The following is a 14,589-nucleotide window of genomic DNA, read 5'->3' as shown; positions in this document are numbered from 1 at the left end:
TTAAAATATTTCTTTAAACTCTGAGTATTTGGTCTCAAGGAACCCACAGCTGGCTTTATAATACTGTTCAAAATTGTTCTGTTGCATAGGCACAATAAGGCAAGTTATTAATATCTATATAGTTGAAGGAAAGATTACTTTCGTTATTTAAAATTTTTATATACAGTTTTGCTCAGTTTGTTTTAGAGTCCTCCCTTCCTTGAATCAAAGAACTCTACTATGTCATATGTATCTTTGCCAGCACTGTTAGATTTAGATGGTGCAGCTATGGATTGAAAGGCAAGTTAAGTATAAGAAAAATACATTAAAAATAATTTATTTTAGAATAAAATATTTTAAACAGTTTTAGGTAAAATTTAAAAATTAAGAAAGGTTTTCAGAACATTTTAAAAACTAATATTGCAAAACAACAAAGTGTACTTCTTGTGTTTCTTTGTAGGCACAAGGAGAACTTGTATTTTAAAATAATTATAGCAGATGTAACTGAAGATGACTAATAAAAGCATAGTGGAAGTATTTAGGCCAAACTAAGTTGGTCTTGGGAAACTTAGTTATACCCCAGCCTACCATCATAAGCCATTCTAGAAAATATAAGAACACATATGCAGATGCCATTGTCTAAATGGTGACCTCATCACATGTCATGTAGCCTCTGGAAAACTCCTCTGTACATTCTTGAGATAATGAGAATTTGTTTTAAAAAAAGGCAAGTAGTGCTTTAATATCACCATGAAAATAGTCTTGACTTCAGACTTCCAGAGGGTTCTCGGAGACCAAGGATTCCTAGACTATACTTAAAGAGAATCATTGTTCTAGGCCATTTTCCTTCCCTTCTCTCCCAGCTACTCCCCCAGTCCCCGCGCCTGCCCACATTTCGAATCTCATACCATCTGTATTTACGCTTGATGTAGTCCTCAGCTGCTCTCTAGGTTACTATCCTTCATGCCTTTGAAATTACTAACTCTGATTTTCCAACTCAAAAATTCTTTAACTCCACTGGGATCTTCACTCATTACTTCCCTTTTTATAGGCTTGGATTCCATCATTATAATCACTGTAGCATAGAGCCTCAGTTTTCTTGTATCTTTCCCTTTGCCTTACCTACCTGGAGAAACCACATCCCTGGCCAAATCGACCTTTCCCCCTGAATATTAAAGGCGGTGAGGAAAAAGAAATGCATATGCACACAAAACAATAGTCTCAGTCCGTGGCCTCTACTCTCAAGTGGGCCTTTAAAGGCTACCCAGAAATCCTACTACATTACCCTTGTCAGTTCTGCCACTCTCCTAGATGACTGTTTCATACCTTTTTCTTTTTCCTTAAACTTCCAACATCTTCTGTCATTCTCATTGAGAGAATAGAGAAAACCAGGAGAGACTTTTCCTAAATTCCTTCAATCATATCTGCCCATCTATGTGTATCTGTGCTCATATAATCTATTATCACATTTATTACTGTGATTAAATTGTCTCTGATCTTATCTAAGGCCAGCTCCTTATATCCAGCTGTGTACTATGTCCTATTTCCTTCTACCTACTGGAGACATTGCTCTAGAAGTCATTCCACTCTGTTGGATCATTTCCATCATCATACAGCTGTGCTTTAATTCTGCCTTAAAATCAACAGCAAAAACTACCCTATGTTCTCTTCCAGTTTTTACTTCATTTTTCTGTTCCTCTTAAAGCAAGAGAGAGTAGTTATCTGATCTTGTTTCTATATCCTCCTCTTCTCTTTAGAAGTTGCTCTAATTACGCCCCCAACCACTCTATAAAACTATTCTTGTTAGTGTGACCCATGATCTGTACTCTGCTATATCCTAGGATCAATTTATAGTCTTCATCTGGTTAGAACTGTCATTTGATAATATTTGATATAGTTGATTACTCTTTTCCTTTTGAAGACTTTCTTTCTTTGGCTTCTAGGACACCTTATTGTCTTTATTTTTTTTTTATTTTTATTTTTGCAGTACGCGGGCCTCTCACTGCTGTGGCCTCTCCCGTTGCGGAGCACAGGCTCCAGACGCGCAGGCTCAGTGGCCATGGCTCACGGGCCCAGCCGCTCCGCGGCATGTGGGGTCCTCCCGGACCGGGGCACGAACCCGTGTCCCCTGCATCGGCAGGCGGACTCTCAACTACTGTGCCACCAGGGAAGCCCCTTGATTTTTATTATAGCTCTTTGTTTCTTCTCAGTTCCTTTTGATAATTCCTCCTTATTTGCCTAATTCCAAAATCTTGGCATGCCCCAGGGCTCAGTCCTTGGACTTCATTCCTCTATATCTGTGTCTGGTCCTCAAGATCATTCCCAGGTTCAGTGATTTGCTAGGAGGACTTAGAGGACTCAGCACGTAGAGGTACTTAGAGCTATGGTTTATTACAGTGAAAGCATGCAAAGCAAAATTGGCAAGCGAAAAGACACATGGGGTGAAGTTCAGTGGAAACCAGGTACAAGCTTTCAAGAGTTCCCTTCCAGTGGTATCTCATAGGACATGCTTAATCCTCCAGCAGTGAATTGTGACAAACTTGTGAGATGTCTACCAGGGAAGAAGCTCACTAGAGACTTGGTACCCAAGGTTATTACTAGAGGCTAGTCACTTAAGTACCCTCTGCCTAGCCTGTACCAAGATTCCAGATTCCCAAAAGGAAGCAGATGTTCAGGATAGACGACATTGTTTACGCAGCAGTTTAGGCTTTTTGTCAGCGTAGATTAGATTTCTTTTGTCTAGAATTTCATGAGTGGAGTTATGTAGTTAGTGTGTGTTCTTCTGTCTCTGGCCTCTTTCATTCTACAGAATGCTTTTGAGATTCATCCATGTTGTTGAGTGTATCAGTGGTTCATCCCTTTTTATTGTTGAGTGGTATTCCATTGAAGTAATATTCTAGAATTTGTTTCTCCATTCATCTGTTGGTAGACATTTGGTTTATTTCCAGATTGGAGATATTAGGAATAAAGCTGCTATGAAGGTAGCAATCTTTCTTTGGACATTTTTTTTAAACATCTTTATTGGAGTATAATTGCTTTACAATGATGTGTTAGTTTCTGCTTTATAACAAAGTGAATCAGCTATACATATACATGTATCTCCATATCTCCTCCCTCTTGCGTCTCCCTCCCTCCCACCCTCCCTATCCCACCCCCCTAGGTGGTCACAAAGCACCCAGCTGATCTCCCTGTGCTATGCGGCTGCTTCCCACTAGCTATCTATTTTACATTTGGTAGTATATATAAGTCCATGCCACTCTCTCACTTCATCCCAGCTTACCCTTCCCCCTCCCCGTGTCCTCAAGTCCATTCTCTACATCTGCGTCTTTGGACGTTTTTTAAATTAAATATCTAGGAGTGGAATTTCTGGGACCTGTGAAAAGTGTATGGTTTATCTTATGAGAAAATGCACCACTGTCTTCCAAGTGGTTCTTAACCATTTTACATTTCTGCCAGCAATGTGTGAGAGTTCTGGTTGCTCTGCACCCTTACCAACACTTTTTTATTGTCAGTCTTAATTTGAGCCATTCTAGTGGATGTGCAGTGATTTTAATGTTGGTTTTAATTGCATTTCCCTAACTACTAATGATATTGAGCATCTTTTCATGTCCTTATTGACCATTTGTACTGTGTTTTTGAGAAGTGTCTTAAAATCATTGCCGTCTTTTTATGAGATTGTCATCCTATTATTGATTGTAATAGGTCTGTACATAGATTAGTGGTTTGCAACGAGGGATAATGTCGTCCTCCAGTGGACCTGTGGAAATGTCTGGAGACGTTTTTGGTTGACACCATTGAGGGAGGACTCTTCTCTCTTTCTCTCCAACTCCCCCCACCTCACTCCCTTTCCCTCTCCCTAACATCCCTCCCTCATTCCCTCTTCTCTCTTCCTCTTTTTGAAATTCAGTTACATTTTAGGCTACTTCATATTGGCCTTAGATGGCACTGAAGCCCTATTTTTTTTTCCAATTTCTTTTCTCCCCCTTCTTCAGTTTAGATCAGTATCTTTACTGTCTTTTGCCCTTTTGCTGTGGTATTCATTTAATCTGCAGTTAAGCCCATCTAGTAAGTTTTTTATTTGAGATGCTGGACTTTTCAACTCTAAAATTACCTTTTTTGATTCTGTTTTAGTTTGTTTCTCAGCTGAGATTTCTTTTCTATTCACTCATGCCTTATTTTTTGCTAAATGCAACATATTCATTATAGCTGTTTTATTAGTTTTTGTCTGCTAATTCCACTGTCTGCACCATCTCATTTATTTTGAGTTACATTTTCCTGCTTCTTCACATGTCTGGGAAGTTGTAATTATATGTTGGGCTTGTGCATGATACATTATGTAGGGAGTATGAATTATTATTATTATTATGTAGGGAGTAACAATGCTGTCTTCTTTTAAAAGATGTGAGTTTTATTCTGGCAGGCAATTAAATTACCAGAGGATCTTTATCCTGCTAGGCTTGGTTTTTTTTGCATTGTTAAGGATAGGTAGCCTTTTTCACCTTTAGTTTTTATTTTAGGGCATGACTCCTACTCAGGGTGTGGTGTTATCTTTTTGGAGTCTTAACTGAATGCCTGAAGAGTGAGTCTTACTGTGCTGGAACTATTGAATCCACCCACAAATGACCTCTGCTATTTCCACTTAGCTCCCAGGCGTACAGCAGCCTCGCTCTTTTATTCCTCGGGGATTCTCAGCCAAGGCATAGGAAAACCCCGATACAAATTCTGCGCCATCTCCACTCCCACGCTTCTTTCTTTCTTATACCTTGTTCATAAATTCTAGCTGCCTCAACAGCTCTAGACTCTGATCTCAGCTTTCTCAGTTGAGAGAAACCCTCACTTGATTTTCCCTTGGGTTTCACCTCGCTGTGGTCGGGAGAGCTTATACAGAAAGCCAGTGTGACCATGGGGCTTATCTTAGGTATTTACTGTTTCAGGTCTTCTGCTCCCTGTTGTCCGGTGCCTAAAAACAGTTGCCTCATGTATTTTGGCCAGGTTTTTTTATGGTGAGGACTAGTCTGATGCCATTTATTCCATCATGACTGGCAGTGAAAGTCCCCCCTAAAACTTTAGGGAAAAAAAAATACTTAAAAAATTTTGAAATTATAATATACTGGTAAGTATACAGAAAAGAAATCAGTTGTGGGGTTTTTTTGGTTTGTTTTTTTCAAATTGCCACTTGTAACATACCAATTAGTGAAGGAGATTTTATGCCTTGCTTTCTTCCCCCCGCCCAAAAAATAAAGGGTGTGGTCAGTAGCTACCTTATGAGATGGTAGATGGTAATTTGTTCATGTAAAAGAGATTATTTGTTGTTACAAATATTCTTTAGGACCTGACGGCACCATCCGAAGAAAATTGTTAGGACTGGTGTATCCGTGATAGAGCTTCCCCAGAGGCTGAGCGCCTTTGTTATAACTTACATAAGACATTGCTGCTGGATTGCCGCCATAAGCAGGGCCCCTTAAGACAGGAGCTTGTCATTACTTATACTGGTGTCCTCCCTGTGCATAGGGGTCAGCATTGTTGAGTCTAAGCAGGGGTGACACTTGAAATTTCTTGAGATCATTCAGAATGTCTTCCTTGATTTCCCAGAATCTCATTCTTCTCTCGAGTAATCAGTGTTTGTTGGTTTTCCTGTTTTTATTTCTACCTTTCACATAGCCCATAGAACTGAATATAGTTATCTTAACATGTTCTGAAAAATTGTCTAGCATCAAGATTAAAGTACTAATACATGAGAGTCCCTGAAGTTGCGTGTGAAATGATTACTCTGTGCTTTGAAGTGGCAAGTTAATTTCTCAGCCAGTTTTGATCAGAGAGCTTATTAGCTTTTGTATGTGTGTTGTGTTTTATTTTGCTCTGGTTTTTTTGGTTGACAGGTTGGGCTGAGATTATCTATTCATGTGTATAAATATGTATTTATGAGTACATAAAAGTTAAAATGTACATATGGAAGACATTCTTAGCAATACTTTCCAGATTTGTTTGCTTTTCATTTTTGTCCAGTGTATATCATTTTTCTTTTTGCTAGATGCCTGGCTTTTTCAAGATTGGTTAAGAATTTTCAAGGTGTTGTTTATTGCCACTGGTCTTGTATATAGTACACTTCTGAACATAAAGAAATATCCCTCATTCATGTAAGATTCGAAAGAAATCAGTTATCTTTTCTGGCTTATGCTTTTTAACATATTACAGTCGCATTTAATTGGTTTGTTTCTCCCCGTGAGTTCTTCAAAGCCTTGTGAATCCTTGTTTTTCTCAGTTAGATGCTGAGAAAATTGTTCGTGTTGTCACACATTAGGTACTTTTATTTTTTGGGGGTACTTTTTTAAAAATAAAAAAACATACTTGAAACAGCTAAAGATACACATAAAACAATATTTTATAGTGAGGCTTATTTTCTAGAATAATTAGGTAAAAAGGTATTTCTCATAAGGTGCTTTTCAAGTAATAGAATACTATTTAAATGTCAAAATTGGATTATAACATTTTTAAGGTGAAAGTGAGCCTTGAGACATTTAGCTTGGACCCAGTTTTATAGATCAGGTAAGTAAGAACCTGAAGGTGGCGAAGTAGAAACCTGAAGGTGGCAAAGAAAGGTACTGTCAGAGCCAGGATTCTGACCCAGAATCTCCTCCCTGCTGGTGTAGCACTCAGCTAAAGAGAGACAGCTGTGTAGGGCCATACATGCTGTACCAAGGTGAGCCGAGACATTCTTGACTCTTTTGCTGTTAATGTGGGCTATCCTTACAAGGTCCCTCACCTGCAACCCCTCTTCCCTTGTTTCTCAAGTTCCCTAGGCTTACCCATTCCTGATCCCCCAATTTGACGAATTCCTTTTCACCTTTTTAAAAAACCCAACTCACATGGCTTCTTAGAAATATTCTCAAGCTCCTTTTCCTGCCCTCTTTTACTCCTCTGGTTATTACTGTACTCTGTGCATCCTTCTGTTATTATTGCATTAAAATTGGTTGTTTGTATTTTTTTCCTTTAAATCTTAAGTTCCTAGTAATATCCAGTCTTCTTACGTTTATTTATTTTTTTATTGAAGTTTAGTTGATTTACGGTATTGTGTTAGTTTCAGGCATACAGCAGTGATTCGGAGATATATATATACATATATATATATATATATGTATATATACTTGTTTTTCATTCTTTTCCATTATAGGTGGTTACAAGATATTGAATATAATTCCCCGTGCTATACACTAAATCCCTGTTGTTTATCTTCTCATATTTTTTAATCCCATGGCCTAGTATAGTTAGTGTCTTTGGAGTGAATTAAATTGAGATCTGCAGTGTTGGGAAACAAGAGGTTTAAAATAAGCTCTGATAAAGGCCTGAATGTTTGTTTTGAGTACAGTGTGACCTCTTGCTGTTTTGTTTTGTTCTTTTCTCTTTTTTGCCTATTTCCAGATTTCTAGATACATTCTGGATGGTTGAGGTTGCCAAGTCTGTGTCGGTCCATGAGCAGGCTGCAGCTGAATCTCCTGTGGATTTTATAGAAACGCAGTGGGTTTTCTGAGTTAGCGAGTCTGGCATGAATCCAGGAATCCCAGGATTCTTTCTGTTTTATTTTGTTCACTTGAAATCTACGCGGTTGTTTTGATGATCAGCTAGGTTTGGGGGCCACAGCTTCAGGTAGCAAGCTGTTCAGTCAGAGTGGGACTACTTGGGATAGACTTCTGTCTGCCGCTTAAGAGCTTACAGGTTTCTTATTTCTGGTTCCCAAAGTGTCTGGAACATAATTTGTAGAAATGAGATGCCTTTAAAAGATGTTTTTAATCTGGGTTTTGATTCATTCGAAAGATGGTGACTGATTAACCTCTATTTTTTATTATCATGTAAGGAGTGTTCAGCCTTGGTGTTCCTGTAGACGCTCTCTTCTTCATCGGTAACCAGTTGGTGGCCACGAGTCATACAGGGAAAGTGGGAGTGTGGAATGCTGTCACCCAGCACTGGCAGGTTGGTTTTAACTAACGCATATTGCAGAAATGAAATTATTTCTGAAGCTCACGCTGATTATGCATCTGCTTTATTGTGGAATTCATATTGTTCCTGTTTTGATTATACAGTAAGTCCCCTGCATACGAACAAGTTCAGTTGCAAGAGTGTGTTTGTAAGTCCAATTTGTAAGTCCAATAAAGTTAGCCTAGGTACCCAACTAACACAATCTGCTATATAATACTGTACTGTAATAGGTTTATAATACTTTTCACACAAATAATACATAAAAGCAAACAAAAAATAAAGAAAACATTTTTAATCTTACAGTACAGTACCTTGAAAAGTACAGTAGTACAGTACAACAGCTGGCATCCAGGGGCTGGCATCGAGTGAACAGGCAGGAAGAGTTCCTGACTGGAGGAGAGATTGGAGGTGGGAGACGGTAGAGCTGAAGGATCCTCAGCAATAGGCGACGGAGGGCAAGCTGCGATTTCACTCACGCCTGACATTGATAGCACAGGTTCTGGTTCCTTGCTGGATTCAATTCTGTCTACCCTCTTGAAAAAGCGATCCAGTGATGTCTGGGTAGTAGCTCTTTTTTTCTCCTCATAGATGGCACGGTAGCACTGGATGCATTCTAATCGTCTGCTGCAGCCTCTGTGTACTGTTCTACTTTCGGGTCCTGTGCCTCAGAAACTAACAGTGCCTCCTCAGATAAAGAGAATCCCCTTGCCATTTCCTGTGTCGTGAATCTCTTCTTAGCAGTACCAGCTACATCACCGCTGCCTTTACGCTTGCTTCCAGATATCCTGGGCTCGAAATAAAGATACTGTACTACTGTACTCTGTACAGTACTGTACAGTAAAGTACACAAAAGCACAACCACTTGTAGAGGATGTATGCACGTGACAGTGCACGCCAGACATGTGAACTAACTTACGTGACTGGGCATGCGAACGCACGTTTGCTTCCTTGAAAGTTTGCAAGTTGAAGGTTCGCATGTAGGGGACTTACTGTATAAAATATTGAATATATTTACTGCTAAGTTTGCTTCTGGATACAAGTTTGACTACATTTTCAAGAATTTTAAGTCACTTGGGAAAATGAGTGAGTTTTTAAACTGGTTTGACATTTCTTTATTTCCTTGAAATGTTTTAAGTTTCATGCCTTGGGAATAGTAGTCCAGGCAAACTTCATCTCCTGAGTGGGAGCACACTTCTGTGTGAAAATACATAGCCTGTTCAAGGAAAAGATAGCAAGCTAAACGGTTTCAAGTACTTGAGAGGAACAGGAAGGAGATAAGACTAAGAAAAAGGTTATTGCCTGATTCTGAAGGAGAGGGGAAAAATGAAAGGACTTTAAGCAGAGAGTGACTTGGCCAGATCCATGTTTTAGAAAGAGAACAGTGCTAGCTAATATGAAAAGTGGACTGGGGATCAGGGAAGTAACGCAGCAAAAGAGGCAGAGCTTCAACTAAAATGAGTAGACGGCAAAGATGAGACTAGCTGAAAAACGTTTCATAAGCCTTCCTAAAAGGATTGGTATCTGATTAGGTGGAGAAAAATTAAAGGAGAGAGAGATGGATTTCTAGTTCTGACAGTTGAGTGGCTGGTAATATTTTACATTGATAGGGAACGGAGGAGGAGAATCATATATGCTGGTAGATAGTGTGAGGAATAATTAGAATGACTAAATATGTTTACTTTGAGATTCCTGTGGGTATCCATATACAGGAGCTCAATGTATAGTTGGAAGCACCCCTCTGGAATTTAGGGAAGAAGAAAAGGGCTAGAAAAAAGTATTTGGAAACCATAATACTTGGTAATTTAAAAATGGGAATTGGTAAGATTTTCCATTGAGAGGATATCTGCAGCGAAAGAAAAGCCAAAGTTAAAATCCTGAGGAACATTAGCTCTTAAGGGAACAAGATAGGAAACCAAGAGCCAAAGTGACACATATGATACGATTGAGAAATGACATTGGTTTTGTCAGTAGGATATCATTTGCAGATGTATTAGTAAGTTAATTAGGTTTTGATTGGGGGTGGCAGATTGCAGGAACTAAGGAATTAAAAGATCAGAGATTAGAGTTAGCAAATTCAGAGTGTCTTTCAAAAAATTTGGTGGTGAAGGAGAGCAGAGAAACAAAGTGATAGTTTAAGGATCAAGGCTGGATGGAGGAAAAGATATTCAGTGCTTTATTTTACTTTTTCTCTAGGACGGGAGAAGTTTGAGCATGCTTGTTAGTCAGAGAGGGGAGTTGACAGAGAAAGCATTTGAAGGTTGAAAGAATGAAGATGGTTGCTAGTGCCCTAGAAGCAAATGGGGTCTAGAACACAGCTGGAGGGGTTGCCCCAACAGAGTAGAGAGACTTCTTTCTCTGCGATGGAAGAGTGAGGAAGGCGTACTGTGGAGGAGAAAGACATTGGAAGTGTGTTTCAAGGATTGCAGAGATTATAAATCTTTATAATGGACCTGGCTGGTACAGCTATGTGAGTTTCTTCCTTAATCCTCAGTACTGGGAACAGAAGCAAGAGAAAAGAAAACAGTGTCGGCCTGATTCAGGATTGGAGATGTAATAAAATGGGTATGACACACAAAGGGATGAGAAAACATGAAGTGGCAAAGTAATTGAAACTGTAAGATCAAGAAATGAAGGAGTGCCAGGTCAGCAGAGGGGGATGCAGGGATTCAAGGGACTAGAGGGACGTGAAAGCAGGTTGGTGACTTACAAGGAGTGGGAATTGTTGTGGTCAAAGACTGGAGTTAAGGTTTTGGAGTTGGAGCAGTTCTCATTGACGTAGCCATTTAAATCATGTGTTGAACTGACTTAAAGATGAAAGTAGTTAAAATAGTGGTCAGAGAACTGTAAGGGTCATCAGGGTGAACATTTAGGTGCCAGAACAGTAATGGAGAATGGGACAAAAAGCTAACTGATCCAGGTGCCCAGCTCCTCAGCAGAAGTGGTGTGTTGATCTGGAAGCTGCAGTCTGGGCAGAGGTAGGGTAATTGAATGTCGTGATTGGGCTGAGCTTGTGGAGGGACATTCTTAAGGTCGTACGGCCGCGCCTGAGATGCTGGGGAAATGGTGAGAGAATGAATGACTTCCGATGAGAGAGATTGCAATCGGAGAAAGTTAAATTTCATTCTAGATGGACATGGAAGTCATGTTTGTAGAAAAAATATATTAGCCAAGAGTGGACCTTCCATATGGGCACAGAAAAGGCATTATAAAGGTTGTTACCATGAAAGTGATGGGCCAAGGAATGTGGGGAAGGACTGATCTAGGTTGATCTAAAGTTGAGGTGGAGGGAGGTTGATCAGAGGGGTTCTTCAGCTGGTGCTATTTCTGTGAAGAGGAATGTGGATTTTAATGATTTGTGGAAGATCTGCTCTCAGGTAAGTTACTTGGCTAATTATGTCAAGTGAGCTTTTAGTGGCTCTGAGAAGCTGTGCGATCTGTGCCATGAAACTCCGAAGGTGCATTTAGGTTTCTAAAGAAACATGTTTCTTTTTTTTTTGCGGTACGCGGGCCTCCCACTGCTGCGGCCTCTCCCGTTGCGGAGCACAGGCTCCGGACGCGCAGGCTCAGCGGCCATGGCTCACGGGCCCAGCCGCTCCGCGGCATGTGGGATCTTCCCGGACCGGGGCACGAACCCGTGTCCCCTGCATCGGCAGGCGGACTCTCAACCACTGTGCCACCAGGGAAGCCCAGGAACGTGTTTCTTTATTACCTTCTTTGTTTTTTACTAATGTCACAACTGCATATAAAAGTTTTCATATTTTGAGATCCCAAAAACTATACTAGCATCCTCAAAGTGGATACTTCACCTTAAGCGTTTAGTCCTGTATGTATAACCTGTTGCTTCTTGTTTGGTATATGCATGAGTTGAAAACCATAGCTGACAAAGTAGGTTTGTTATTACATTTCAGGAAGACCTGGGGTAAGTTGAGCATTCATGCAGCAAACAAGCCTTATAACTTTTAGCCCAGATAGATGATTTATTTTTTTGGTGGTGCAGTGCAGAGCTAGGATGTAATGAAATCTCAGTGTCTGATCTGCAAACCTCAACGGACAGTTCTGACCTGAGGCTGGCTGCTGTGGCACTGGATGAGCGGGTTCTGATCTGGCCTTTAGCAACAGTTCTGCCCATGAGTGACACAGAAGGTACACAGGACAACTAGTGTAGTTTGTGACTCTCGCTGTACAGTCAAGATTGATTTGAGGTATTTGAGTCAGACAAACGAGCCTGAGAGCGAGAGAGCAAGCGTTTTTGAGCCTAAAAGCTGTTGTGATATTTTGGTGTAGCAGTTTCTTATTAGGACAGCTTCAATAAAATGTTAATGAAAATTTTATAAGAGTATTGTATCTGATTTGGGTAAGAAAAAAGAAAATTATTTTTAGAAGGAAAGTTTCAGTGTTTTCTTCTTTTTTCTGTTTAATTCCTCTTCATTAGACTTCAGAAGATTAGTAATAAGGAATTAGTGTTTCAAATACATGGCCCAGGCTGAGTTACGTGGCAGAATAGTAACTTTAGGCATTATTTCCCAAGTTGTGCAAGTTTAAATTTAGGTGTATATTGGAAACATAGATTATACATGTTTCATTCTCATATCAAAGCAGAGAGACAGTGTTGGAAGTTAGTCCTGGAAAGTCATTGTGTATTGTGATTGCTAAAGGATCAGAGAGCTCTGTCTGTGTTCATTCTGAAAGACGAGAGATCTTCAGCCAGAGTCACCATCTGAGTCACAGCCTGGCCTCTAAATGAACAGTGGAGGACGAGCTTGAGGAGGAAATACTGGCTGTGGGAACAAGGAGTCAGAGTGAATTTCTGTGCTCTTATGGGCTGTGCCGGACAAGAACTAGGGAGGCTTATTTGATGTAGCTTCTCTTCTTTTGTGCTCTGATGCACTTGTAGCACTGATGTCACAAGTAGGGTTTGGTGGGATTTACTTTTTTGTTTTTGTAATAGGTTTATGAACCCCTGCAGGTTAGGAACAAGAATAAGGTGGGCATTGGAATCTTAGGCCCAGAATTCATTGGAGAGGACTGACATTTGGGTGTCTTATTATGTCCTGAACACTATCCCAAGTACGTTGTATTTCTTACTTGGGATTTACAGCAATGTAGCTGAATTAGATCAATTATTGGTAAGAAGACTTGACATTTTGGTGTCTATTATGTACTGACCACTACCCTGAGTATGTTATATTTGCTTACTTAGGATTTACAGTAACATAGCTAAATCAGCTGACATATAGAAATATTGGGTAAAAATATTAAAACAGCATATATTGTATCTATATCAAGTATTGAATTACATTTATTTGTTTGTTTATACATATTTGCATGTCACGTATCAGAGTAAAGGCTCTGGGGTCTGGGGTTCTACCAGGAATAGGAGGCATGGCTTCATGGGACAGTGTAAACCAGCCTCCTGCAAAAAGCTGACGCTTTAAAGGTCTGCCTCAGTCCCTGAGAAGAAGAATGGGAAAATTTTGCTCAACAATTTTGGAACAAGAAAGCTTGACCTGTGTTTAGTGTCTTGGACTGGGGAGAGGTGGTGCAGGGGAAAACCATCAATGAGAAATTGAGACCAAAATAATCAAATTAGGAGTACAAATGTGTGAATTGAAAACACAAAGGTAAGTATGGGAACTCCAATTTGAGAAATTAATGTAAAAAGCTGGTCTAGGGCCATTTGCATTTCCAGATGTGGACATGAAACTGAACTTTCACAAGATATGGTGCACAGGACTCTGCAGAAGAAATATTTTCTGCTGAAAGTGAGCCCATAACCTCCCCAAATTTGTAAACTACACATGAAACATGAAAGCAAATGAGGGAAAGTCATCAAATGTTAGCAGTTAGAGTACAGATGTACCCCAAAGCTGAAAATAATTGAACAATTAGACAACTAATGTAGAATAAATTTCTGAAGTTATTTAATGAGATAGAAGAAGGACTAGACTATAACGAAGGAATAGGACCAGTCAGAAAAGAAGCAAAATGAAAGAGCAGAAATTTAAAGGTCATTGAAAATTAAAAACAAAACAAAACTCTGACTTAATGTGTTGAATAGAAGGACAATGAATTGACAGACACATTTGAAAAAAATCATTCACGCTGAAGCAGAAAGAGTGAGAGAGAAAATATGGAAAGAAAAGAGAAAATCACTTTCAGAAAGGAACAGTGGAGGTGGGGCAATTTAGAAAAGATAATTGCTAACAATTTTGGAGAGTTGAAGAAAGACATGACTCTACTGATGAAAGAAATACATCAAGGCTAAATAAAATGAGATTCACACTTACACACACGGTGATGGGTTGGCAAAAAAGTTCATTAGGGTTTTTCCATAGGATCTTATGGGAAAACCTGAACGAACCTTTTGGCCAACCAATAATAGAAGATAAAAGTATCATAAAGGTGTCCACAGAGTAATGAGAGGTACACTGTAGTTAGACTTAAAACAGACTCTTTATCACCAGCAGTAGAATCCAGAAGACAATAGGCTATTCTCAAGTTAGTTGGGGAAATAACTTTCAACTTAGGATTTCATATCCAGCAAAACTATCATTCAAACATGAATGAGATATGTTTTCAGATAATACAGACAAAGTTTGTCACTTATAACCTTCAGTGAAGGACCTCTATAGAAAT

The 14,589-nt window shown here is 39.5% G+C and overlaps 1 protein-coding gene across 2 annotated transcripts in view; it reads left to right on the top strand.

The window, feature by feature from the left end:
• KCTD3 (potassium channel tetramerization domain containing 3) overlaps window positions 1-14,589 on the top strand; it is a 70,339-nt gene that overhangs the window by 28,296 nt on the left and 27,454 nt on the right. For both annotated transcript variants that reach the window (XM_004283533.3, XM_033412466.2), the window contains exon 10: window positions 7,832-7,947. In XM_004283533.3, coding sequence (XP_004283581.1) covers window positions 7,832-7,947 — 116 coding nt within the window. The remainder of the gene's footprint in view (window positions 1-7,831; window positions 7,948-14,589) is intronic.

Source organism: Orcinus orca, chromosome 1 (assembly GCF_937001465.1).
Source record: "Orcinus orca chromosome 1, mOrcOrc1.1, whole genome shotgun sequence".
Taxonomy (NCBI): Eukaryota; Metazoa; Chordata; class Mammalia; order Artiodactyla; family Delphinidae; genus Orcinus; species Orcinus orca.
This window is presented reverse-complemented; position numbering and strand designations above follow the sequence as displayed.